General features: G+C 42.0%; 1 protein-coding gene across 6 annotated transcripts in view; it reads right to left on the minus strand.

Moving 5' to 3' along the window:
- The window catches only part of CD96 (CD96 molecule), a 49,067-nt gene that overhangs the window by 6,541 nt on the left and 18,298 nt on the right, over positions 1 to 24,228 (minus strand). For 2 of the 6 annotated variants that reach the window (XM_006032500.3, XM_014524119.2), the window contains 7 exons: positions 21,768 to 21,823; positions 18,498 to 18,588; positions 17,960 to 18,142; positions 16,509 to 16,559; positions 13,334 to 13,378; positions 10,013 to 10,087; positions 3,291 to 3,365 (listed from right to left, as the gene is read on the minus strand). In XM_006032500.3, coding sequence (XP_006032562.1) covers positions 3,291 to 3,365; positions 10,013 to 10,087; positions 13,334 to 13,378; positions 16,509 to 16,559; positions 17,960 to 18,142; positions 18,498 to 18,588; positions 21,768 to 21,823 — 576 coding nt within the window. The remainder of the gene's footprint in view (positions 1 to 3,290; positions 3,366 to 10,012; positions 10,088 to 13,333; positions 13,379 to 16,508; positions 16,560 to 17,959; positions 18,143 to 18,497; positions 18,589 to 21,767; positions 21,824 to 24,228) is intronic. The other 4 variants (XM_014524121.2, XM_014524120.2, XM_014524123.2 and 1 more) reach the window with 4 other exon arrangements.

Genomic DNA, 24,228 nt, shown 5'->3' on the forward strand with positions numbered 1-24,228 from the left:
AACATTGTGACAGTCTTAAAAGAAAAACATCAGCTCCAGCTTCGGATAGAAGGTCATGGTCCTTCTTTTACTCAAACACGTTAAATGCTCAGTTCCAGAAAGGATGAGTGTTTATTGCTGGATTTTTATAACACCTCTGCCCAGTGAAAATTTGTAGCTATTTAATACCAAAAAGCCCTACCTACTTATTTTTGGATTTATTGTTTGCATTAATTCAGCATATAATCAATCCCAAATGAGATTAATCCCAATTGCGTTAGTACAGTGTCTAGCACAATGATGCACAGTCTGCCTTAAAGAACTTGAAATGTAAATGCACATAAACCATAACAAAGACAGGAAATATTAGGAGATCATTCTGTTACCAAGATCGAGTGACTTTTTTTAAGAACAAAAATACTCAATACAGCTCTCTCACAACATTTTAGTTTCATATTCTATATTTATGCCATAGGTCAACACACTGCTACTAGGCTTTTTACCATATAGGTTTCATGAATTCATAGCTTCTCTTTGCTTTCTCTACTAAGTAATTTTATAATGGTTTTACCCATGATATAGTTTAATGTTATCACTATGCTACTAAACATTTTTAGTTTCAATTTTGCCGCTGACTCAAGTCCTTCCATAACACATCTGCACATTGAAGTTCACCTTGTATCTACTGACACACGCCCTCAAGGAGGGATAACTTCCCTCGAGTGCCTAGCCAGGGATCCACAAACCTAATGTGAACACTTATTGCCTTCAAGGCTAAGTACAAACAGTCAAAAAGCCTGAGGCTGAATTGGTTCAGTCTTTGCACATTAGTCTAAACTGCAGAGATTAAACTGAAATAGAAGTGAATAGAGATTCAGGAAATACAGCCACATGCCTGCAGTAGCTTATGCCTGCAGAAGCTGTGGGATGCTATAAACACGCCTCTCTGGCACCTCCAGTATGGGCTGTGTGTTTGCTTTCTCTTCCTGCTGTCCCCAAAGGTTTCTGGAATGTGCTGCTTCTTGCCCAAAGTCACAGCAGCAAGACTCTGCAGGGTTGCTCACCACTTCCTCTTTCTGCTTCTGGGTGCCTCTGGCATTTGTAGTCCACAGCTGCAGCCAGCAATAAGTTTGATCAGGGGAAGGGGTATTTAACCCCCCTCCCTGGCCCCAGACCTTAGCCAGGGTTTGCTTGTGGGGGTTAGTCCTCCCCTGCCTTGCAGACTGGGCTGCATCCCCAGCTGGGCTTGCCCTCCCACCCCCTTGTCAGCCAGCCCTCATTGCCCCAGCTAGGGAGCAGAGGGGTGGGGTCAGCCTTGTTCTCTGGAGAAGACAGCACAGCCCAAACCAGGGTTGCAAAACATTCTGGGATGCTAGGGGACTGCTGTGATTTAACTTGAACCAGGAAGAGGTCTGGGACAGAAGTTTCATAAACTAGTTTGACCCAGATCAGTTAAGTCTGATACTACATTCAACCAGGTTTATCTGAAACCAGTTTCAGCCATTTTGAAACTGGTTTATGTGCACTGACCTTTTGTTCTGTTACAGGTTTAAACCAGTTTCTTATCACTTAAACTGGTTTATGTGCAACTTCTGTCCCTAGCCTAAAGGTTAAACAGCTATGGAATCTGGATTACCATTTGAGAGGAAAAGCTACCATATCTGTCTTTCTTTCACAAAGTTTAAGTCCAACATTTTTCTGAATATTAGTAAGGCAGAGGTAGGAATGGCAAAATCAACTTGAGATCTGATTATCAGTGGAGATTAGCCATACCAAACCCCAGTCTCTAATATTCCCTGGGGACCAATGATTGTGTTCTGTAGTGGGGTGACCAGCCACAAAATATAATGCTATTTGCTTCACAACATAGAGTATGTCTAATATTGCACAAGAGATATCAATTTAGCTCCATCTAAAACTTGCAGATATTGATATTTTATTCCAAAACTCTGAAAGCAATAGATTAGGGCCGATTTGGATTTATTTGCCATCTGTACATCTCTGGTGGAGATTAAATTTATTTATTTTTACAAACCATTTTTTAAGCTTGTTACATATGTCTAAGTGTGATGAAATAAACCTGTGGGCAACAGGGGTGCTCATATTAGCAATTCCAATCAAGAATATGGCACAGTGTATTACTCCATATGAGACTTTGCATTATAATATAATGTAATCATTGAAGATGTGTTTCAGAAGGAAGGATGGACTGAGCTATTGACATTTGTTTGATCATATGTTAATATATTATCTGTGGACCATTACACAGAGAATAATTTCTCACAGAGAATTTTCTTCTTACAGCTATAAGGCAGGCTTTCACACTTCAACTTTAAAGAGCTAGCAATCATGAAAAAACAAAAACAAAAACCAGTACTTGAAGACTGGTTGGCTTAAGTAAATGGGTGTGCACTATGAAGTCTTTCCCAGGTAGGATAAGATGTTGCATTTTTCCTGAGACAAGCTGTGCCTGTGTTTATCCTAGAGTGGAAGAGTCCCGGGATGGGTGTGTATACACATTGCCCTTCCAATCCCGGTTTAGTGAGTGGCTGAATGACTGGCTTTCTGCCGTCGATTCAGTGATGCAATCCTGGAACAACCACTCAGACAAACTTGTGATGTCCCAGCACAGGGACATTGCAAACAAGAGCTAACCCTTGATATCACGTAAACCTTTTTAGGGTTTATCCTGGGACAATAGATATGGACATCTGAATGAAACTGCTAATGATTCCTCCCATGACAAATGATGATGTCTGTTTGTTTGTAGCCTCAGAGTAATGACTGAAAATTATTATCAGCTGCTGGCCAGTGACAGCTACATTAAGGTATCAAACCATTTTCCATATCCTTAAGCCTCCTACCGCACTCATGACTCTCTCTACAGAAAAAAAAAGACTAAACTGAAGGGACAATGAAGACTCAGTTACCATCTGCCATTACAGAGAATACCTAGTCCCCTCTGAATCTGAAGCACAACGCAAGGTCAGAGGTGTAATAAAGCAGCCTGGCACTGGAAGGGTGGCTGGGATGGAGGGGGAGGGACTTCTGGCTGCTGAAACTGCTGGCATGGATGTGCAGCTGCTGGGGCAGATGTTATTTTTCTGTTCCCTCCCAAGTCAGCACCTGGGGTTGCTGCGTGGGTTTCCCTGTCTTAGTTACAACACTGTGTGAGGTCAATCTGTACTGCTTGTATATGCATGTAGATTCTAGCATGCCATATAAAGCTCATGAAAAGTTCTGGGTAACTTATTGGTTAAGATCTTACCAAACAAAAAATTAATCTAAAAGTGTGTGTGTCATTTACTTACTGGAGGGTGTTGCCGTCTCGCTTGAAGATGTAGAATTGCCATGACCTTGTGTGTCTGTTGTAGGATTAAGCTGGCCTGTTGGAAGAGGAACACTTTGCAAAAGTTGCTCTACAGAAATATTGCCATTTCCCTTTCCCATGGCATTGTTCCATGACAGGACAAAATGCTCATGATTTCCCTATTTAGTAGCAGTAGTTGTGGTTAATTCACAGACAAACAAACTTAAGGAACAAATGGGTATTTCAGCATAAAACTCGAAAGTGATTTTGCTGTGAACTAGGAATGCAGAAGGACTGTAATTGACTTGGTTTGTGAAACTCTCTAGGGAAACTAGTCTCAATTTGACCCAAACTACACCTGAAAATTTCATCTGAAGTCTGGATGCTTTGGATTGAATGTTGGGTCTTGTTTAAACATGAAGCCAGTAAAAGATGAGTGCAAACACAGGTAAAATTGTGGAAAAGGGTACTTGAACTTCTATCACAGAAAGTCAGGACTGGAAGGGACCTCAGGAGGTCATCTAGTCCGACCCCCTGCTGAAAGTCCCAACTAGATCATGCCAGTGAAAGCTTTGTCTAGCTGGGTTTTGAAAATAATATGAAGCCCTTATTTTTTCCAGCTCCAGTGAGCAGATATTTTAAAGGGTGTGAGAGTTCAGGAATCCCTTCTGAAATCCAATACTACCTCTACTCATTTAAGATTTCAGAAAGAATCAAGCAAAATGCTTAGTATTCCTAAGCATATCCTGAACCAGCTATTTAAATCAGACATTCAAACTCTGACATAAAGCAAATAGTCTTCCCAAAACCTCTATTTACCCAGGTTTCTTTCAGACTTGTTAAAGAAAGTCAAACCTTCCTGACACCTGTCTGCACTGTGCAATCTAAGAACTGGTGCAAGCATAAGAAGGAGAGACAAAGCTATTACCTAACTCTCAAAATCTAGGCATCTCTGGTGTTACACTTGAGGGATTAATAAAGCAGCTAAGTGAAGAGCAGGCTGCACTTTCAAGAGGTCTTGTTCTGCCTTCCCCAATCTATTTGTGTTCACTTGTATCACTTCCTTCATCCCAGCTGTCTTGTGGATTTCCATTAAGAATACATGAAATAAGAGAAGCTAAATCAAACAACTTTTGTACTTATGAAGATTTAGAGGGCAAATCCTCTACACTTCCTAACTCAGCTGCTTCCCAGAGGAAAGGGTGACATGGATGTGGAAAGAGATGAGGGAATTAGAGAGGATGAAGTGGTGTTAATGCAGAACACTTCACAATTCAAAGGCCGTGCTCTACATGCAACTGTAACCGATTCCTTTGATTCAGTTACCACACAGCTGTTTCCTGACCTGGTCCCAGGGGACCAGCCGTGTGGAGGTTCTGATTACACCACAACTTTTTCACCCATGTTTTCTGAACTCTTTACAACACATGTTCCTGCTAAGCTGGCAACTCAATTATGTTGGTAGTATAGTATTAGCATTAACTGCTCAGCTCCCTTATACTTGTGTAATATAAGGCAAGATAGAAGACTCATTTTATTCAGCAGCTCTCTGCCTGTTCCTGTGTAACCCAGATGATAGAACCATCTTATTGTGTGTATGTTGCCAACAGAGTTTTTGCACTATTTTCTTCCCTCCAGTGTGTAGTTTGCAATACTTTTCTTCCTCACTATTCACGTTGCCAGTGTTTTTGTATTGATCTGTTGGGCTGCATTTTATAGAACCCTAACTGTAGAGCATATGTATCCTATGTGATGCATACCAGAATCAATTGGAGTGGTCCGTTCCTATCAGATTTAAGTTTGTGAGTGTAAAGCTGCTAGAGGGACATTCACATAATTTAGGGCCCTAATCACCTTTGCAATAAAGAGAATTCCTGCTCACTTCAAACAGAAGTTACACAGCCCAAAAAGGCTGTTTATCCCAAGTAAGACATTTCTCTTCAAGGAAGACAATGAGCTTGATATTACAAGGAAATATAGAACTAAGTATGGTGTATGCCATGATAACCAATTAACAGCCTTCATAAATCTCTGCCTTCTGAAAACCTGTGTTGCATTTGATTGTGACAGCTGTAATTAAAAGAAATGAACTGTGGAATTATGGAAACAGTAGATAAGAGTAACACATGACCAGAATAGAGTAAATTTACCCAAGAGAGTAAACTTAAAAACCAGAAGCAAGCAATGCTTGGCATTTGCACATAATCCCCTTCTTAGAAGTTTAAGCTGACTGAAGGCACATGCTAAAACATACAGACACTGTTTGCAAGTCAATATTAGAATATATAAATGCATTGTCATCTGTGAGCCATGCCTATGGTGGTATTATCAGGAAGATGGGGATTAGGAGTAAGGTGTAGCATTAAGTCTTCTCCATACTCTTAGGAATTAAATTTTTACTATAGGGATGTCCAACTTCTAAGTGGCTGGGGGTCAGACACTGCCCCATGCATGGGCAGCCTCCAACACGCACATGCACACTGCTTCAACCTGCACATGTGTGACCACTCAGCTCTCCCATTGCACCATGCCACAGGCTTCCCCACTGCTGTGGGTGGAACCCCTGCCCCTGGACTGGGAGAAGGAAGCAAAAGCTTAGGAAGATGCGTGTGCGGGGGGGGAGGGAGGCGGGGAGCGGGGTGGGAAGGGACAGAGAACACCTAGAGATCCTGGCTGCAGCAGCCACATGTGGCCCGTGGGCCACCAGTTAGGCAGTCCTGCTTTACTGCATGTAGTTCATCTTTAAAATACTGGAGCTGTTTGTACAACTTTGGACTATGAGACTGAGTAGATGGGGAAGGAAAAAAAAACAAAACAAAAACTTGCCTAATCTTGGAATTTACAAGCTACCAGCCCTTTAGGAAAGGGCAAACAACTAGGCCTCAAAATGGAAATATCCTCTAAAAAGGCAGTGTTTGGAAGGGGCAAGGGGATGCTTTTTCCAGGGAGACTGGAAAAAGCATCCCCACCTCCTCCTCCCCACAATTACTAGCCGATACAACCTCTCTCTTTTGAAATCCCACCAAAACACATTCAAGGCTCAGACAGAAGACCAGCTCCCTGTTTTATCTCATGGCACTTTCCAGTAAGCGCCATGAGTTACAACAATCCCCCAAAACCAACAGAAGTTGCTGTTGTGTTCCCGTGTCCCAGGGGTTGAGGAATCCAGCTGCTGGCTGTCAACCTGCAGCTGGTTTCCCCTAGCAATGTTCCTTTCCACTCCCAGCCCTGATGCTGTTTTCAGAATGGGAGGGGGGAAAGGAAGCAGAGGGAGCTCATTTTGGGGGTTCCCCAGCCAGCGCTGGAGAGTGGAATGGGTAGATTAGAGCACCCCCACCTCATGGGGCTCCAATCTACCTGCCCCACCCTCCAGTTCTAGCTGAAAAATCCCAGATCAAACTCTCCCCACTCCCTTCCCCGCCTCCCATTCTGAAGATAGCACCAGAGTAGTGCTGAGCTGCAGTCAGCTTTACATGCAGACACAAGTTACTGAAGTAACTTTTGGAGCATCTTCACCTGAACCTACATGCAGCGATACTTCAGATTTTCACAGGATCAGGCCCTTTTAAAATTGTCTGCAGCTGTGCATTTTTGTTTGGCTGTAGAGCACTTTCAGGGACCAGATCAGGCAAAAATTGTCACTTCTGTGTGCACTTGCAAGGTGAGAGGCTTAGAACTTAGTCTACTTCAGATTAATCTGTTGTAGTGTTGTCAGGTGTACAACAGATATATGTTGCAAGTTAATCCCTCCAGGAGAGTGGGATTAAAACTTTATACTTCCAAGTAAGTCACACTTCACCGTGCAAACTCCACTGTCAGCAAATCCCCACTGGGTCTGCCACAGACAGAAGAGAGAAAAAAGCACAGTCATACTTTGTAAATTTGTTATTTACTACTGTACTGTGCGTATGTTCTGTTGCTCTGATACTTAGTTTCATTTTTTTCTAGCTGTAATGCGATTCCATTTCCATATACCATCTCGTGTGTGTGTGTGTGTGTGTGTGTGTGTGTGTGTGTGTGTGTGTGTGTGTACGTATATATAATGTCGGGCAGGGGATATTTAAGTAAATCCACTTTCAGAAACTAATGCATATTAGGGCTGTGCAAAGCTTCAGTCACTAATTTGATTTGGCAGAGATTCAACCCGATTTGGTGGCCAAATCTCCAAATCTGAATTGAATCAGGAGACCCTTTAATCTCTCTGAATTGAACCAAAACCTCCGAATCTATTCGGAGAGATTTGACGATTTGGACAGACACTGCTTTAAAATGTTTTTTCTATGTATCTCAAAGTAGCAGGCAGCTCATAAATGCCAAGATGCTGGGGCAGATGGAGCATCTCACAGCAGCATGGGGGACTCTCCAGCATACTCAGCAGCAGACCTGGAAGTGGACCAGAAGCACTTCTGGTTCATGTCTGGGTCCACTGGGGAGTGTACAGGGGTCCCTCTCTGCCTTCCCGGCTCAGTGACTGGTACCTCCTGGGCCTGGGGGGGCACCAGGGGTCCTCCCCCATGGCTGGTTGCCTGGTACCTCAAGGTACACAGAAAAAACATTTAAAGCTATGTCTATTGCCGAATCTCTGAATCAGCATCAGATCTTCAGATTTGGTTTCGGCCAAATCAAATTGGGACAGTGATCCAAATCACTGTCCCCAATTTAGACTGAATCAGGATCTGAATCAAATATGGCCCGTTTTGCATACTCCTAATGCATATATCCTGAAACATAAGTGTGGCGGCTAGGCACCACCACAGGCTCCCAAAGGGGAGAGAGTGAACCCCACAGGCCCTATACCCCGGGAGCAGGCCCTTGGTAGGGCTAACTCACCTCCTGCAGGGCAGCCAGAGCAGGAGCCGCACCTGCGGCCACAGCCGCACAAACCAGCATTATGCTGGCTGTTTAATCAGCTGTTTCCGGCATGGGAAACAGCTGAGCCAATCCCATTGGCTGTACCAGCCACTGCAGGAAAGTTTAAAAGCCCGCCAGATCAGGGGCAGAGAGAGAGAGAGGGCTGGTAGCTCATTAGGCAGGCTCTGGCATGGGGAGGAAGCAACCCAGCCTGTGTGGCTCTCACAGGCAGCACGAAGGAGAACTTTAAGCCTCCTACAGGAGGCAAAGCAGGGGGACCTCCACATCCCCCGGAAGAAGCTGAGACCAAGGAGGCAGGTGAGCTCCCTGCATACAGTAGGAGGGAAGGGGCATCTGAGACCCCTAGAGGGGGCAGGGATAAGGGAGGCAGCCCTATAACTCCCTCCTACTCAGGGGACTATTTTCTTCAAAATAAAAATGAACCCTGAGAGGGGAGGAAGAGCAACTGGACCCAGGTAGACAGGCCCTCAGCCATCCTATGGGCCCAGAGACCATCATCAACATGTATCCAACCGGTTGATGAGTGGACGGGGTGTAGGGGAGGCGAAGCCCCGTGGAACATCGCACCCTATGATCGTAAGTACCGCCATCCATTGGGAGGGCCCCCCGGGAAAGATCTCCATTGAAGACCACCATCATAGTAAGTTTTAACATCAATGTCATGACAGGCAAGTTGAGGGGAGGAGCCATACCCCGACAGGCCGGGCTGCCAGAAGGGTGCATGACATCACAATAAGAATATATTATAAGAGCAGAGCAGCATTTTTCACATCATTTTATTCTTAAACTCTCATGTATAACAGTGGAAAATGGAAACATAGCTATTGTTTTAATTTAGAATGAGTGCTCTTTCACAAACCCCTTTCCTCCTACCCACAAAACAAGTCCTTGTATGCCTCACTAGAATATGAATTAATACAACCACTGGTCATTGCATACAGAAATCATACAGAGGCCCTGCTAACAGCATGAACCCAAGTAGGCTCAAAACAAATACAAAAACTAGGCATACCATATATGGCTTGCACAAACGTTGGGAAAGTAGTTCATTAGTTTTAAAGGAACCTCTAAGGCTGATAGATAGAAAGTGAATTAATAAAACAAATATAAAACACCAAAACAAAGACCAAAGTATCCCTATCTGATGGGAAGTTTACATTAATTAGTGAGAAGTAGGATGTGGATGATGCCACCTAAATGTTTTAATAATTGGTAAGCATTAGCATCTGTTTTGATTAGTGAATAAAAAGGGAACCGGGAACCCTTAGTACTTTGTACTGGTCCTAGGGGTTATGTCAATGCCTATACCATGCCTGCATATGACCTGCCTAGCACCACAGACTAGCTGGTCATGGATAGTGTTTAGGCTTGTTTGTAGACAATATCCCTGGCCAAAATCTATCACTAAGAGCCAAAGCCTTTTTTCTATAAGCACAAGGGGACAGCATCACAAATGGTATCCTGATAGCTCACTCACAGGCCATCCTAAGGAAGGGAGCTTGATGCGACTGACAACACCTAAACCCATAGCAACACTAATGGAGTCAGATGACAAGACGACAGTCTGCCATGACTATACTGGTGACCGCTGATAAAGTACTGAGTGTCTACATACGTAACTTTTGTTACACTTCAGACTATAGAATAAGTCTGCATTATTCCTACCTTGTATGGTAGATGCAGGTGCCGAGGTCCCATCACTTGTAAAATATAGGGAAGTTGAAGGTGTAGGTTTAAGACCTACGGGGGGGGGGGGGGGGGGGAAAAGAGACCATTGTATGGTATCTATTTAGCAAGGTGCTTATTATCCTCAAGGATTAATGGTCTATAGAGAGCCTAAAGTGTATTTACCTTGCAATGTGAAAATAGGTGCTGAAGTTACTTGACTTGTGAAATCTAGGGAGGCTGAAGTTTGTGTTTCAAGACCTATAGAAAAAAGAACATTGTACAGTATTTAATTAGCAGGGCTCTATTATTCACATTACAAGAGGACCTATAGCAATGGTTCCAAACTGGGATATGCAGCATCCCAGGGTGCCATGAGAACCTACCATGATGCTGGCCTTGCTACCACTGCCAGAGAGTAAAATTCTCTGAACTGAGAAACAATGACAACAGAAAGTTGTGTTGCTTGCATGACATTATGCAAGCAGGCATGCTGTTTCAGCTGCAGCTCTTCCCAGTTCATCTCTGATGTGGATCTTGAAAACAGGTATGCAGGACAGTTTCATCCTGCAGCAGCGGCAACTTGGAGGAGATAAATGCCACTGGCACCAGGTAGAACTTCCTTGCATGCCTCCATAATGCAATTCAGGCACTGCACCTTTTTGCTGTAGCCATTTCTCAGTTCAGTTGTCCTGCTTCTTGAAAACAGATGTGTGCAGAACTGTTTCATCTGTCCTGAGCACCTCTGTTTCTGGGAGACTTAACAGGGTCAGACTGGAAAGGGCTGCAGCAAGGGTGTATGCTCCTGCCACAGCACTTCCTAATCTGGCTCTGCAGGAGGTGTGCAGGGCAGATCTACTTGGTCATGGCAGTGGTGTCAGTGGAGTGAGTATAATATAATTATAAGGATCTAATCAGCGAATAAATAATTACCAATTAGCAATACAATTATAATGTTTACATTATATTAAATATTAATACATGTATATTAGTTTCTTTCAAATGGGGTGACATGAAAAGTTTTGGAGTGGAAACAGGTACTGAGGTTACTTGATTTAAGAAACTTAGGGAGGCTGAAGGTGTACTTTGAATCCCTACAAAAATACAAGTGACATCATATGGCATGTTGGGTGTTTATTATAATCCATATTACAAGAGGACCCAACAGCTCCAAGGTCCAGGCAATGAGCCAATATGGAATTAAAAGTTATTCCAAGGAGTTTACTGACAAAAAAGTTTAGAAGTAAAGGCCTTTGTGTTTTAAATGAAGCAGGTATAATACTGACTAGGCTGTCAGAATAGGATGGGGTTAATACTAGAGTGTACTCTGTTCTGTTTAATATATAAGGCTAGATATTCTTGTGCAGTGAATTCAATACACTTTATATTCCCATTATTGGGATAGAAAATGCCTTTTCAGGTATTGTCTGGACATCACAGACCACTGAAAGGGCTTGAGGAATATCATATCCTGGAAGGTGTTTACCTACACCACTATAGAAGGCGAAGTAGGATATAACTAAGATAACATTAGTTATTTCCAAATTTATTCTGGTAAATGAATAATAGCATTATTTTTAAATGGGTCTATAAGTCTGTCATGCCAAAACACCTCAGTGCACTAATGCATTTCTTTCTTTAACACTATCAGTTATATGCATCTCATGCTTATATATGTGCACTGCTTATCCATGAAGCTACACCACTGAGATCCATTATCAAATTACAACATCTAAAGAGATGTTGATAGATTGCTGTAAATTAAGTGGAAGACACCAACTTAATTTCATTTGTGCCCAACGAGTCATGTTATAAAGACATCAGTTTGCAGGACTGGCCAAAGGGAATGAGACCTGACAGTGAGGATAGGAAGTTCAAGTGTATGGCACTATTTCTAGGGCACAAATTAATTTATTGAATATGAATGTGAGATCATTCATATCATTAAGGGCAAAAACATACAAGGCGCCTATACACATTAATCAAGGCTGCTCCAATGTGCTGTAATTACAGTGCATCAAAGCAGACTCGATTAATCAAGTCTGCTGGAATGTAGTAATTACTGTGCTCCAGTAAGCTCCAGCATCAGGTGTATCCGTGTCCCCGTGCTGAAAAATTGTGTCGGGGGTGCTTTAATTAAAGACTGTTTGATGAGCTGCTCTAATCAAAGCACGCCCCCCCCACCCCACCTCCCTGAGTGCTTGTATAAACGCCAACATTTATGTTGGGGGCAATGTAACGTGCCACAGTCATACTAAGTTTTCAGTTCAGCATTTTATCATTTTGACAGCTCAAGTAAAAACAAATATCACACAATTCTCCCAGGATGTGTTATGACTTTTCTAGCTTAGTTATAGATCATAGCTTATAGGGTTAGGTACAGGCGTTACACCTATTGGGCTCTAAGTGCACAGGAAGAGCTCTAAGCCATAACTAAATGTTCACAGCTCTTACAGTGCTGTAAAAATGGTGGATTGCACTCTAAATAATACCTCATCCATTGAGGGTCAAGACTAAAGCGCTTTCTGTTAAAGCACTTTATTGAACAACTATGCCAGATCCCAAAGGTTAACTTAAAGCTTGATTGTTGCCATCCCAGGTGACACTGCACTGGCCCTGCCCCCCCAGCTGTCACCGACCCAAGTCAGTAACAGCCTCTGATCCCAGCCCCACCTCTTCCCTCCAGTCAGCTGCGAGCCGCAGCTAGCCAGAGGGAAGGAGAGGCTCTCTCTCCCCACAACCACTCCAGCCTCATGTGGCATGCTACAGCCTGGCTAGGAAAGCCATAGGAAGAGTCCAGGGTCTCTTTTCCCACAGCAGCCTCAGCCCTGCAGTGCACCATTGCCTGGTTGGGGGGAGATGGGGGCTGTGGGGGAAGAGGTTCTGGGCTCTTTGTCCCCACATCAGCCCTGGTCCCATGGCACACTACTGCCTAGCCAGGATGGCTGTAGGGACATAGAGCCAAGACTCCTTTCCCCTATATCTCCTTAGGGCTGGCCAGGAGGGGCCATGGCAGAAAGGGTCCAAGGTCTTTCTCTCCATTGCATCCCCAGCCCCACAAAACATCACTGCCCAGCTGGTGGGGACTGTAGGGAAGGGCTCTAGGGTTGGTATCCCCCAGCTGCTGCTGAAAGTTATCACCTGGGAGGGGGGCAGGACTGGGGAGAGGGACCACTCTAGCAGCCTCCTGGGCGGTGTGTGGGAGTGCCCCCAGTGGCCAGTGTGGGCAGGCTCCAAGCTTCCCCAAATAGCAAACATCTGTTTGAGTCACTCACACTCTAACTTATAGCATTTTAAGTAAAGCACAATAGAATGCTTCTGCCAGGGGCTTTTTGAATGTCTGTATTTAGTCTAGACTTCTATCTTATGGTGCTATCACATCCCACTGTGTCATAAAAATATACTGAGCTGTGATTATTCACCCTGCCTCATTGTGCACATTCTGCTTAAGGACACAGGAAAAATAAGAAATTCATAATAACTGAAGAATGGAGTGAAACACTTTACCTGTGGTGGTCCTCATGGCTGATGAAAGTATTGATACACCAGGGTCTAAGAGCAATCAAATCAAACAAGACCTCATTAAAATAGCCTTTTTAGTACAGATAAATCTCGTGTGAAGTTTGAGAAAATAGGGTCACTAAGGGTACCCAAGTGACAAGGAATTACACAACCTCAAACTGATTTTCCAGAGCAGCCAATACAATCAAGTGCAGAAAGAAATGAATGAGGAAAGGCTCAGATGACAGTTGAACCTATGGAACATGGTTAGAGGGAGTACACTAACAAATTAACCTGCCATCCATATAAAAGCCACATGCAAAGGTCTGATCCACTCTTCAGGGATGTGCATGTGTGCGTGTGCTCATGCACATTGGGAGATGGCCTTTGGGAGAAGGATCCGCAAGACGTGATGGTGCGTGTACTATGTCCTTAAAGGGGGCCACATTCTCAAGCTTCCTGCTACTGCCCCAGCCTTCTCTGTTCTGTGCCAAGGGCTGGTCTCTTGTATTCCCCTGCAGCTCTGATCATCTTCACCACCAAATCATCTGTTGTCCATTAGTTGTGGCTACATTTTCAGACGTGCTCAGTAAAGAGAGACTGCATTAGAAGGGCATGGTAAGCCAGCCCTTGGGACACAGCAGGAAGGGCTGGGATGGCTGAGATTGACTCTGACCAGTACGCGAAGGTGGGGTTGGTAACCTTTTAAAACGGTGGGTCACGTAACCAATGTAGCACCTCCCACAGGGTGCTTGGGATGGAGTAATTAGCCGTACTGAATAACAGTACCAGGGAGCTCCACCTACAAGCTTCATAGTCTAGCCACATGGTTGCAGCCAAACTGCATGCAGTTTAAAAAGCAACCTGCTGGAAGCAGCGTAGCATGCCTGAAAGTGCTGCCCCTGAGCACATTCATTTCCTGTGCAGGCTTGGTCACAGAAACCATGCATCTGCTCTGTAACCACCTGCAGGCCACATCTGAGTGTATGTCCCATCGCTAGATTGCTGCTGCTGACAGTTTTATAGCTGTCCCTTCTGCTCTGTTCGCACTCTGTGGAGGAGCAAGCAGCTGACTGGAATCATGGTCTTCTGTGCTCCTTTAAGGTCTAGGGCATGGATGACTCAAGGAGGAGCTTAGTGTGATGGGAGCAGAATACTTAGATTCTCTTAATGTGCGTAAAATACTAATACCCTGCCGGGGAGGAGACATTCCTAATACTAATCTTCAAACCAGTACTGTTTTTTCTGCCAGCACAATCCTGCTGGTTACAGATTCATAGGCAAGTTACTGTCGGCATACCAAATAAAATGTGTAAGACCAATAAACACCAAGGAAAGAAAGTAATCATTTAGCTTGCTACAGAAGTACATAACAGAGAGTAAAGGGATGAAACAGAAATGCTGTTTTATGCCAGAATTCACTGTACTGTTAATGAATACGCTGGTTTCTTCATTAACAATAGACAGCAGGCTTCCTGTATTGATTGAAGTTAAGCTTCTAGTAATCTATCTAACATGATCTAATATAAATGCAGTCCATACTTAGGCTACCCCAGTGACCCAGTAACAGTACTCTATGTCAGTGTTTCTCAACCCATAGGTCGCAAATGAATAGTGGGTCCCACAAATATATGAAAGGGTCATGAACAAACTTTAAAAATGGATCAACAAACTTTAAAAAGCGGATTCCCCTTTAAAGGAGAAAAATGTGGGAAATGGTGGCTTTTCTCTTGCAGGCTGGCAGAGTTCCCACCTGCAAGAGGCTTCTTGGTGCCTCCCTGCCCCCCCACCCCATCCTGCCCCACACACCCACCCCCTACACCCCATGCTGGGGGGTTACAGCCTGGAGACACAAGGTGGGGAGTGAAGGGCACTGGCCAATGTTTACAAGTGGGTCCTGGTACAAAAAAGGTTGAGAACCACTGCTCTACATGACCAAAGTGTTAAACACCTCACACAACATTGGTCTGTAGAGGATTTGGTGTTGCATAGGTAATGATCACAGACCTGAGAAAAATTAGAGAAATTAAAGGAAGAGAGGTGTTGATGGGCTTTGAAGGGTGTCCAGTTTGATAATTCAAGTCTTTATCTTGTCCACTCCAGTTATTAATACAAACATTTAATGTAATATAGGGAAATAATTCCTAGCTATGAATTGAATAGAAGCAGCTTACATTATCTGAACCTAGAGGACAGTCTCTTGTACATTGATACCACCCCATCAGCTAGGCATTTTAAATATTTTTTCTTCCAATTTGTATGGCAGTATCAATCCAGGGCTCTACGTTCTGTTAGAAAAACACAAAAGCACTAAAACAGACTAACAGAATTCCCTTTACTCCTGCTGATCCAACTCCCAGGCCCTACCTCCTCAGCAACCTGGAAACAACGATGCAACTTGCATCATACTCTGAAGTTCGGAATAGTGATATCAGGGGGAGTGGGATTATTCAGGAGCTGAGAATCTGACAGGCAAGTCTCTAACCAACAGCTGCTTCTTTCAAATTGAAGATGATTAAGTTAAAGCGCTCCCCTCACTCCTCAGCCTCTGCTTTGAGAGAAAATTCCCAAGGAGGGAGGCAACTCTCACTGTAATGACAGACACTCCAAAGTTTTTATGTAGTGAGGATTTTTATACATACGCACACCCCTGTCACTTAAACCATCATTGGAACCATGGCTGATTGTAATGGAGCCCAATATGTGGTCCATACAAACAATTCTATCCAACAGGCTTAAGGCTGCAGGATATCAAGAGTAACTTGTCCAGCTAAAACTGTAATGGAAACTGAAACACGCAATGACAGAAGCAAAATGTTGATCTAAAGAGCACCAGAATTAACAAGCAGACTGTATGAAATATGACATCAGCTCTTCCAATTCAAGGAGTATATTCTGTGTATAAGAACTAACAATGACAGATTACAGCTCAAAGTGATACTAAGACCATAGGTATGCAATTTTTTCTCTTTTCTAAATTTCCAATAAATTTATAAAAATAGGAAGTCACGAAAACTAAATTTATCCAGAAATGTTGTAGCAAATATATACGTCTATTTGGTTTCAAAGTTGGTTTCAACAGGAAGACAATTTAACAAACTCATTTTTGCCGGTGTGCCAGTGGGGGTAAAAAATAAACAGCATGGCATGGAATGCACTGAGAAGGAATGATTTATCTTACCTTCTGTAGCCACAGGAGTAAGAGCTTTAGATGGTCCGTTGCCTATACGGTCTGTGAACAGACAAAAATAATAAATTCTTAAAAGCAATTAAAATTTTACATTTGTAATAGGATCTTTAATACAACTCCTGTGAGTTGTATCACAAGGCAAAAGTACCTTCATAGCCTGCAGCAGAGTTCCAGTTTAATTGTTCCCTTTTAAAAAACAAAACAAACAAAAAAAAAAGTCAACATTTTTGTAAAGTGACATTACCTCGGTGCTTGTAAATGCTATAGTTAGTTTAACCAAACATAGTTCAGAATGTACTTGAATAATTTTCTCTAAGAATTGATTTGGGGGTTGAAATGTTCACTGGATTTTGCTCAAATAAGAAAAAACTACTTAAAAACTTTTCAGTCATTTTTTAGCTATATCTATATGAGATTCCACCACCCCCATGAAAAAAAAATTGAAAAAACCTGCTGTGCTTTGAACCTCTGCATGTAAATCTTTTCACTTAGAAGCACAGCTGTGACCAAATGTGATCAATACTGGCTGTGAATTAAAGTTATTAACATCTTAAAGGCCACATACTAAAGATCTCCAGGTCATTAAGGGGAAAGCCATCAACCAAAATGAAGACAAACAAACACACAATCTGACATACTTCTGAAGGCAAGTGACAGAGATGGTTTAACAATACAAATGCATCTGAAGATGAGTTGGCTGTGAGGGTCCCACTGATTACAGAGGGGGGGGGGAAAGAGATGCCCCACACCTACTATAAAATGCTTGCATCCTGTTAACAGTCATGTCTCCCATTCTCACAATGCTACTTGATGAAAAGTTCCTTGATTGGGGTCTACCTGCCCCCAATGTTAGAGAGTAAAGAACCATTGCGGCATATATAGATATAGATATATAGATATAGATAGTGCAGAGAAGGCTCCTGTCAGCCAGCCATTTGGTTTTATAGTTGTCAGGGCTTTATTACATCTTTACTTTGATGGAACAATTTGGCCCTTAGTTTGGTAGCTTGAATTTCCAGATAGCTGCAGTGCACACATGCATACATGCATGTCCCAGGAGTGCATATTGCAAAATGCGTGTTATATATAGCTCACTGGCACTTTGCAGGTAGGTCAGTATATACTTAGATCCAGGACTTTAGCCGGTTCCACTGTGAGAGTAAAGTGAAATCTGCTTCCTTTACTATGTGCAGAAGCCTGTCTTCCCACTCCACCAAAAGCACAGTTCAAAATGTTATCTTTGACAGATTTCTTAGCACAATTAAGTTCTTAACTTGACATTATATATGCATAAGAGTATGTTATGCAAGTTAAGTACTGTATATACAAGAATTATTTTTCCATATGCCTGCTATTTTCTGAATAATACAAGTTATAGAGAGTACAAATATTCTGTGTTTTTTACTTTAGAGACAGACTGTATAATATCTATGTTGACGTACCAAAATAAACAACAATTTCTTCAGATGAAATATCCCGTGTTTCATTCCAAGGGAAGGGAAACTCACAGGTACACCAGGCAGTCTGTTTAGTCTCTGACTGATTGGTACTTTGTATCGTCAGCAGTGACGTGAGTTCATAGAAACCACCACTCTCCTTTGATTCTTCCACTTCAATAGATATGCCTGAGAGAACAATAGAAAAGACATCAATCCTCCCTTTATACCCTGTCCCAGAGCTGTGCAAATTTCTGGTTCTTAAAAAATAATAAACTCATACTGTTTAATTCAGATGTCAATCAAATGGCACAGCTATATAAGCTTGACTTTGCTAGGCTGTCTTTTCAATGAATGACATCAACACATGGTGACTTCCCCATTTCTCAGCTGTTGTCCACTAATAGCAGTCACATTCCTTCCATGCTGAAGCAAGTAACCAAAACTCACGCCATAGCAGGAATAGCATAGCAGTAATCTGTTTTCTCCTGGCTTGTTCTTACTTTTCTTTTTAACAGTATTACTTTCTAGTGATATTTATTACCTCCAAATTGGTCTTTAACAATGTCTCCATCCACATACCACACAAGGTTTGGCTTGGGAAAAGCCTTCTTTACAACGCAGGTAAGGTTAGCCTATGAGCAATAAAAGCAAGATTTAGTCAAATATTTCTGACCTGATTCAAGTAATCAAAGCCTACAATTTTTTTATTGCCAACAAAAAAAAATGCTAACATATTAGCCATTCCATTTTGGTAAAGAGGATCGTTCTTATAGCAATTGTATTTCTTGTACATTGTATGGTATCCCTACATTAAAATGGTAAGATCCATCAAGGGACTGTTAAATGGGATAGGAGAGCATTTTTTCTACAATTCAGATCACTAACTGGGCTGCTAGCAACCGGGTCTACTTGGTAGCCTGTGAGGGATGAGATGGTGTTTTTAGTCTAGAATCTAGCAGACACATCTATATTAAAAGAACCCTATAATTTGTAACAGTCCAGTTTCTGGGGAAGATTAAGGCATGACCTGCTTACTACAGAAATTTTCCCTTGATTACAGCCTGATAGATTTTCTGAGAAAGACTGCCTGACACAACGATGCACTAAATACACTGACCCAGTTATTAGCAATCATGTGCGTGTCAGAAAGGTCATGGAGACCTGAATATCTGTTGCATTCTAAATGGGAAAGGACAGGCTGTATTTACTTCTAAATGTGTAGCCTAAAATTTATTCCTGATGGGCCAAAAGGCAAACAGTGAATAAAACATAAAAAACTACACTAGCCCTGAGAGAGATGTCCTCCCATTCAGGGGTTAGACGTATTTGATGGGTAGTGTCTGTTTTCTTGCATTTTCAGTATTTTTCATTTGTTGTTTTGAAGGCTAGACTAAAACCCCGCCTTCCCCATTTTAATTAAGAAGTTAATTTTAGTACAAGAGCATTAGCACATTACACTTGAAAGCCCTCTAGCAGATCATCTTGAAGAAAGCAAGACGTATAACTGTATTTGAAATGAGACTTGTTGTGCCACAGGGGTTACAAACTACATATTAAAGATTGGAGATTGAAACTACAAGATTGAAACCTTTTATTGCCACTGTAAGTCACCTCTGAAGTCATCCAGTAATTGATTTTTTTTCTTTCCATTCTGTTCCTTTTACAGGTGTGGCATTTTTCAGTTACTTGTTTGACTATTATCTCTTTTTATAAATGCTTCCCAAAGGCAAGTACCAATCTGACGTCCAGAATGGATCTCATCTCCTTTCTTGGGAAGTGTGTGGGCGGGGGGGGGGGGGGGTGGGGGAGGTCTCGTTTTTGGGGAGGGGGGTGGGGGGGGGGGGGGGTGGTTAGGGAAGCAGGGGAGGAGGAATGTTAACAGAGAATAAAGATATTTAATATTTGGATCAGGAAGGAGAATTGTTAAAGTCTTCCTGAACATTCTGTAAAGTTTTTTCCTACACACTAAAACCAGTGAAGAGCATTCTTGCTAAATAGGATGCCATACTGAGGATTTAAAACCCGTATAGGTCACTGGGGAAGGCAGGGAAATGACGAAGATGTGGTAGCCCGGTCTGACATGTCTAGTTTGAGAGCAGGAGGGATGTGGTTTTAGACTGTTCTTTCTACTGTCAAGCTGTAATAGAAGAATTGACTCTTCAGGTCACAGCAATGCCTATTTCTATGGTTTACATGGAAAAAAACAAACCCAACACTAAAACTCTGGTCTAGTTGGGTACCAATAATGAAATTAAAAATTCCTACTAATAGCACTGCTAGCCACTTGGTTATTTGGTATACAGTTTATACTAACTATGGTCTGGGTTAGCAAAACACAATCCCCTTCAACTATGCATATTGCAATTTAAAACATATTTTCAAATGTAAGTAGTATAATAGAAGGCACAAATTCCATATTCAGATGCTCAGGTCAGAACATGGACACACAATACTGGAGTTTATACTTCAGTCCTGATCCCAACAATCCCAGCAGTGTATGTCAATACTTCATTTGGGTGATTATCCTTGGGTCCAGATGTACTCAGAGCAGGACACAACACAGGTGACAGAGGTGGCTTTGTGTCACTTCAATACTGAGATGCACTCAATTTAGCATGCGATTCCAGAGCTTGTTTGGGTCTCAGCAGAAGTTAAATTAGCAGTTAAACCCAACTATTTGGGAATAGATGCAAAAGAACTGGTTTCAGAGCTGGGAACCAAGTGAATGCAAGATGGGAAATCCCAGCCAGCTTTTCAGTCCCACCCTTTTTATTGTCTGATGATGGAAAAGCTATTATCATGTAGCCCTATGCTTAGCAGCATAGAAGGAATGATACTCAATCTATTAAATCTCCAGCAAGCATCTCCTGTGGCTTTCCAGGAGCTTTTACATGTGCTAAAGACCCTATTTTGTGCATCTCCTTTCATCATCACAAACCAAAGGAATGGGCACAAACTTTACTTCCTTGGAACAGAGCCACTGTAATGACCTAGGTTTGGGATCTGGAAGAACAACAGAGTTTAACAGCAATTTCTTACTGATCTTCAGTGGGTTAGGATGGAAGCTAACATTGCTGTGGATAGACAGTAGCATTATCTGGATCACTTTAGTGACAGCCTCATCAGAAAGGCTGCATAAACTCCTCTACCCAAAATGTTTGGAGAGGACCACAAGGAATGGATTTGTGTTTCCATTTTGCTTATTTCAGGATCTTACAAGTCCTGTCATCCCCAGTTTCTTACATTTATATTTTCTTACTCTGTACTTTTGTAATCTGTGCAGTTCCATTTCCTTGTCAACAGTCACATTTACTTTTAAATCAACAGGTCGTAACAAACTTTAAAATAGTATAACAATAATCTTATGATCTTCACCACTTCCTAGATGAAACTGTTCCTTAATCTAAGACAGTCTCAAATTTTACTTTTCTTTTGTTATGAAAGCTGCTAAGTATGTCCTCTTGGGGCCTTCTCAAGAATTCCTTGCTTGATGTGCATGAAAGTATAGTCAGCAGTTGACATACTTTTGCATGAAAGACTCCAGGATCCTTAACAAATAACAGACGACACTTCTATTTTAAATTTTGTTCGAGTATACTATTCCATAGCAATAGGCTGGTTCAATAATAGCTTAGAGGGAAGAATGCGAACTACCGACCTTAAAATTGCTGTCATGACTTACTGTAAGATCTGGTTGGCATTTCAATGTATTCTCTGTCTGACATTGCTTAGTTTACCAGATCCTGGATGGCCCACAGCACAACTCTGTGACTTGTCATTTTTATTTATTGAAAGTTCTAAAATCACTCACCTCCTGCAAGGTGCCAATGGAGTTACTTTGGGAGGTGACAGATATTTCGGGTATGGCTGGAAAGCAAATAAAGGCATCTTAATATAACTGATAGTATTAAAAATGTAGCTTCTCTCTCTCAAGTGACTTTGTATCCTATTTCATATAACAAATATAAACCTATGGCTACTATAACAATGACATAACATGCATGATAAGAACAAGTTAAGTGTCATTTTGGGGAAGGGTGGAGAAGAGGCAGAGAAAAGGCTTACATTTAGGCTGCATCAGAAACTCTTTACAAGATCCATAATGCTCCTCCTTAATGATCCTAATATTTGAGGTTTGTGTGTTCAAGAAGTCAGTTCCAATCAATCTGTATGCATTGTTCTGTTACCCTAAAAACCTTATTTTATAATGCTGCTGAAGATAAACCTTGCCCTCGTGACTTCTGTCCACATGTTGATCAAACAACAAAAGTTGTGGTAGCTTCAGAAAGTAAGATTTTACTCCTGCTCAAAACTTACCTTAAAACTTACTGTCACTCCTCCTCTCTCTCCATAATCCCCAAAGGAGTTCAGCTATCTGTGCCCTGCAGATTGGGAAAAATCCTCCCAACATCTTGCAATAATGAATCCTTGACTTGCCCTGACAACTCATTTCTGACTTACAGAATTAAGTTCACATCAAAATAATGGGCCTGTGATAATCAAATCTACCTGGACTGGAAGACAATATGCTGTTTCTTGCCATCACTGCTTGTCTTTTGTGTGCAGGTGACTCTACTGTCCTGAGCTATTATACATTTTAAAAGTGTCTATATGAATTTATTAATCAAGGAAATGCAGCAAACAAGTTGGCAAATGAGCAAACTACAGCAAAAGCTTTGTTATCCGGCCAAATATGCTGGTTATCTGAAAGGCCTGAACAGGTGTCTTTGCCTGTTTGGGCCGCCACCCCTCCCGCCACATCCGGTGTGCTGCCACCCCTCCTGCCACATCAGTGTGCCGGGGGACAGGGAGGTGGGGCCCGGGCATACTGGGGAAAAGTGCTATGCCCCGAGCCATGGGGGCTTGGCAGCACAGGCTGCTTTGCCACAGGTCATGGGGGCTCAGCAAAACTGCAAATGCCATGGCGGGCACTTCCAGTTTTGCTTTTGCCACGTAGACTGGCATGCCAGTTAGTAAGGTGCCAAATAATGTGGCTTTTACTGCATCATAAACAAAATCACCACTCAAGCACTACTGAAGGTACACTAATAATCTCAAATGACTTGTAAGCTAAAAACCCTTCAACCATGTGGTTGACTATTGATTGGTGAATCTGAAAAGGTTCTGTGTTCCCTATCTATGTCCTCTGGTATACTGCAAACCTGGACTAGACATCTTAGCTGACTAAAGCTCCTTTTTGAGATTTCTGGTTCTTCCTGCTATGAGCCTGCCTCTGCAAGATTAGTGCAGCTCCAGTACCTTTGTTCACTGTCCTAAGCACTGTAAGGAATCCATAGTTTAGCAAATAAACCTCTGGTGCTACCTCACTGAGCAGTCTGTCCAAGTGTTTCAGTCATTCTTCAAGACTAAAGCAATATTTGCCTTATCAATTCACTTCATCTACTTATCCATATGAAAAAAAGACAGTCATCATGGTATCGGACTTGGCCCAGCTTTTATTTTATGCTTCAGGTTTTTTATTTTGGAGGAAGGGGATTTTTGTTTTGCTTTGTTTCTTGATGGCATCTCCAAAATACTGTAGAGGGAGAAAAGAGCTTTAAAATATTATTTTGTTTTCCATCTTAACCTAAGCCAGATTGGAAAGTAGAGAAAAATATAATGGGGCAGGAAAACAATAGCCACGGTTTTCAAACTCCAGGAAAAATTATTTGGTTATCCAGTCTTTAACATTTATAGAAGACTAGACCACACCTTTATTTTCTCCCAGCTATTTTTGATCTCTTCTCTTTCTGTTTCTTGATCAAGGTTAGTTTCCTAAATCTATACTGGATTTCAGCCATGCTGTTCTCTCTGTTTTTTTTTAAAAAAAGCATTTCCCAGCATCTTCAGGGAAAGCGTCTGAATATCTTAATACTGTATGTCCTTTCCATTTAACATCCAAGTTCTATTAGCTGCCTTGTATGACATTTACAGATTTTGAGACTAGCAGGTATTCAATACTTAGTATGGATTGTTTCTGGTTTGGGTTTTCACCCTACAAAAAGCAAAGAAAAAAAGGTAGTATTGGGGAAGGTGGGACTTGAAGGAAAAGCACCCAGCTTCTTGTTAAGATATGTCTGACAGCTCTCTGTTTGAGGAAAGACACATTCTTTACATACTTTTTTCCATAAGTCTTTAAAGAAAATCTCATAATTACATGTCTATGCTTTCTAGGGCTAGATAAACCTACTTGACATTTCAGTTTGTCTTAGGGTGTTGTTTGTTTTTTCAATCATATACTGTTTCAAGTCTAACAAACTAAATGCTACTAC

This window comes from Alligator sinensis, unplaced genomic scaffold (assembly GCF_000455745.1).
Source record: "Alligator sinensis unplaced genomic scaffold, ASM45574v1 scaffold359_1, whole genome shotgun sequence".
NCBI lineage: Eukaryota > Metazoa > Chordata > Crocodylia > Alligatoridae > Alligator > Alligator sinensis.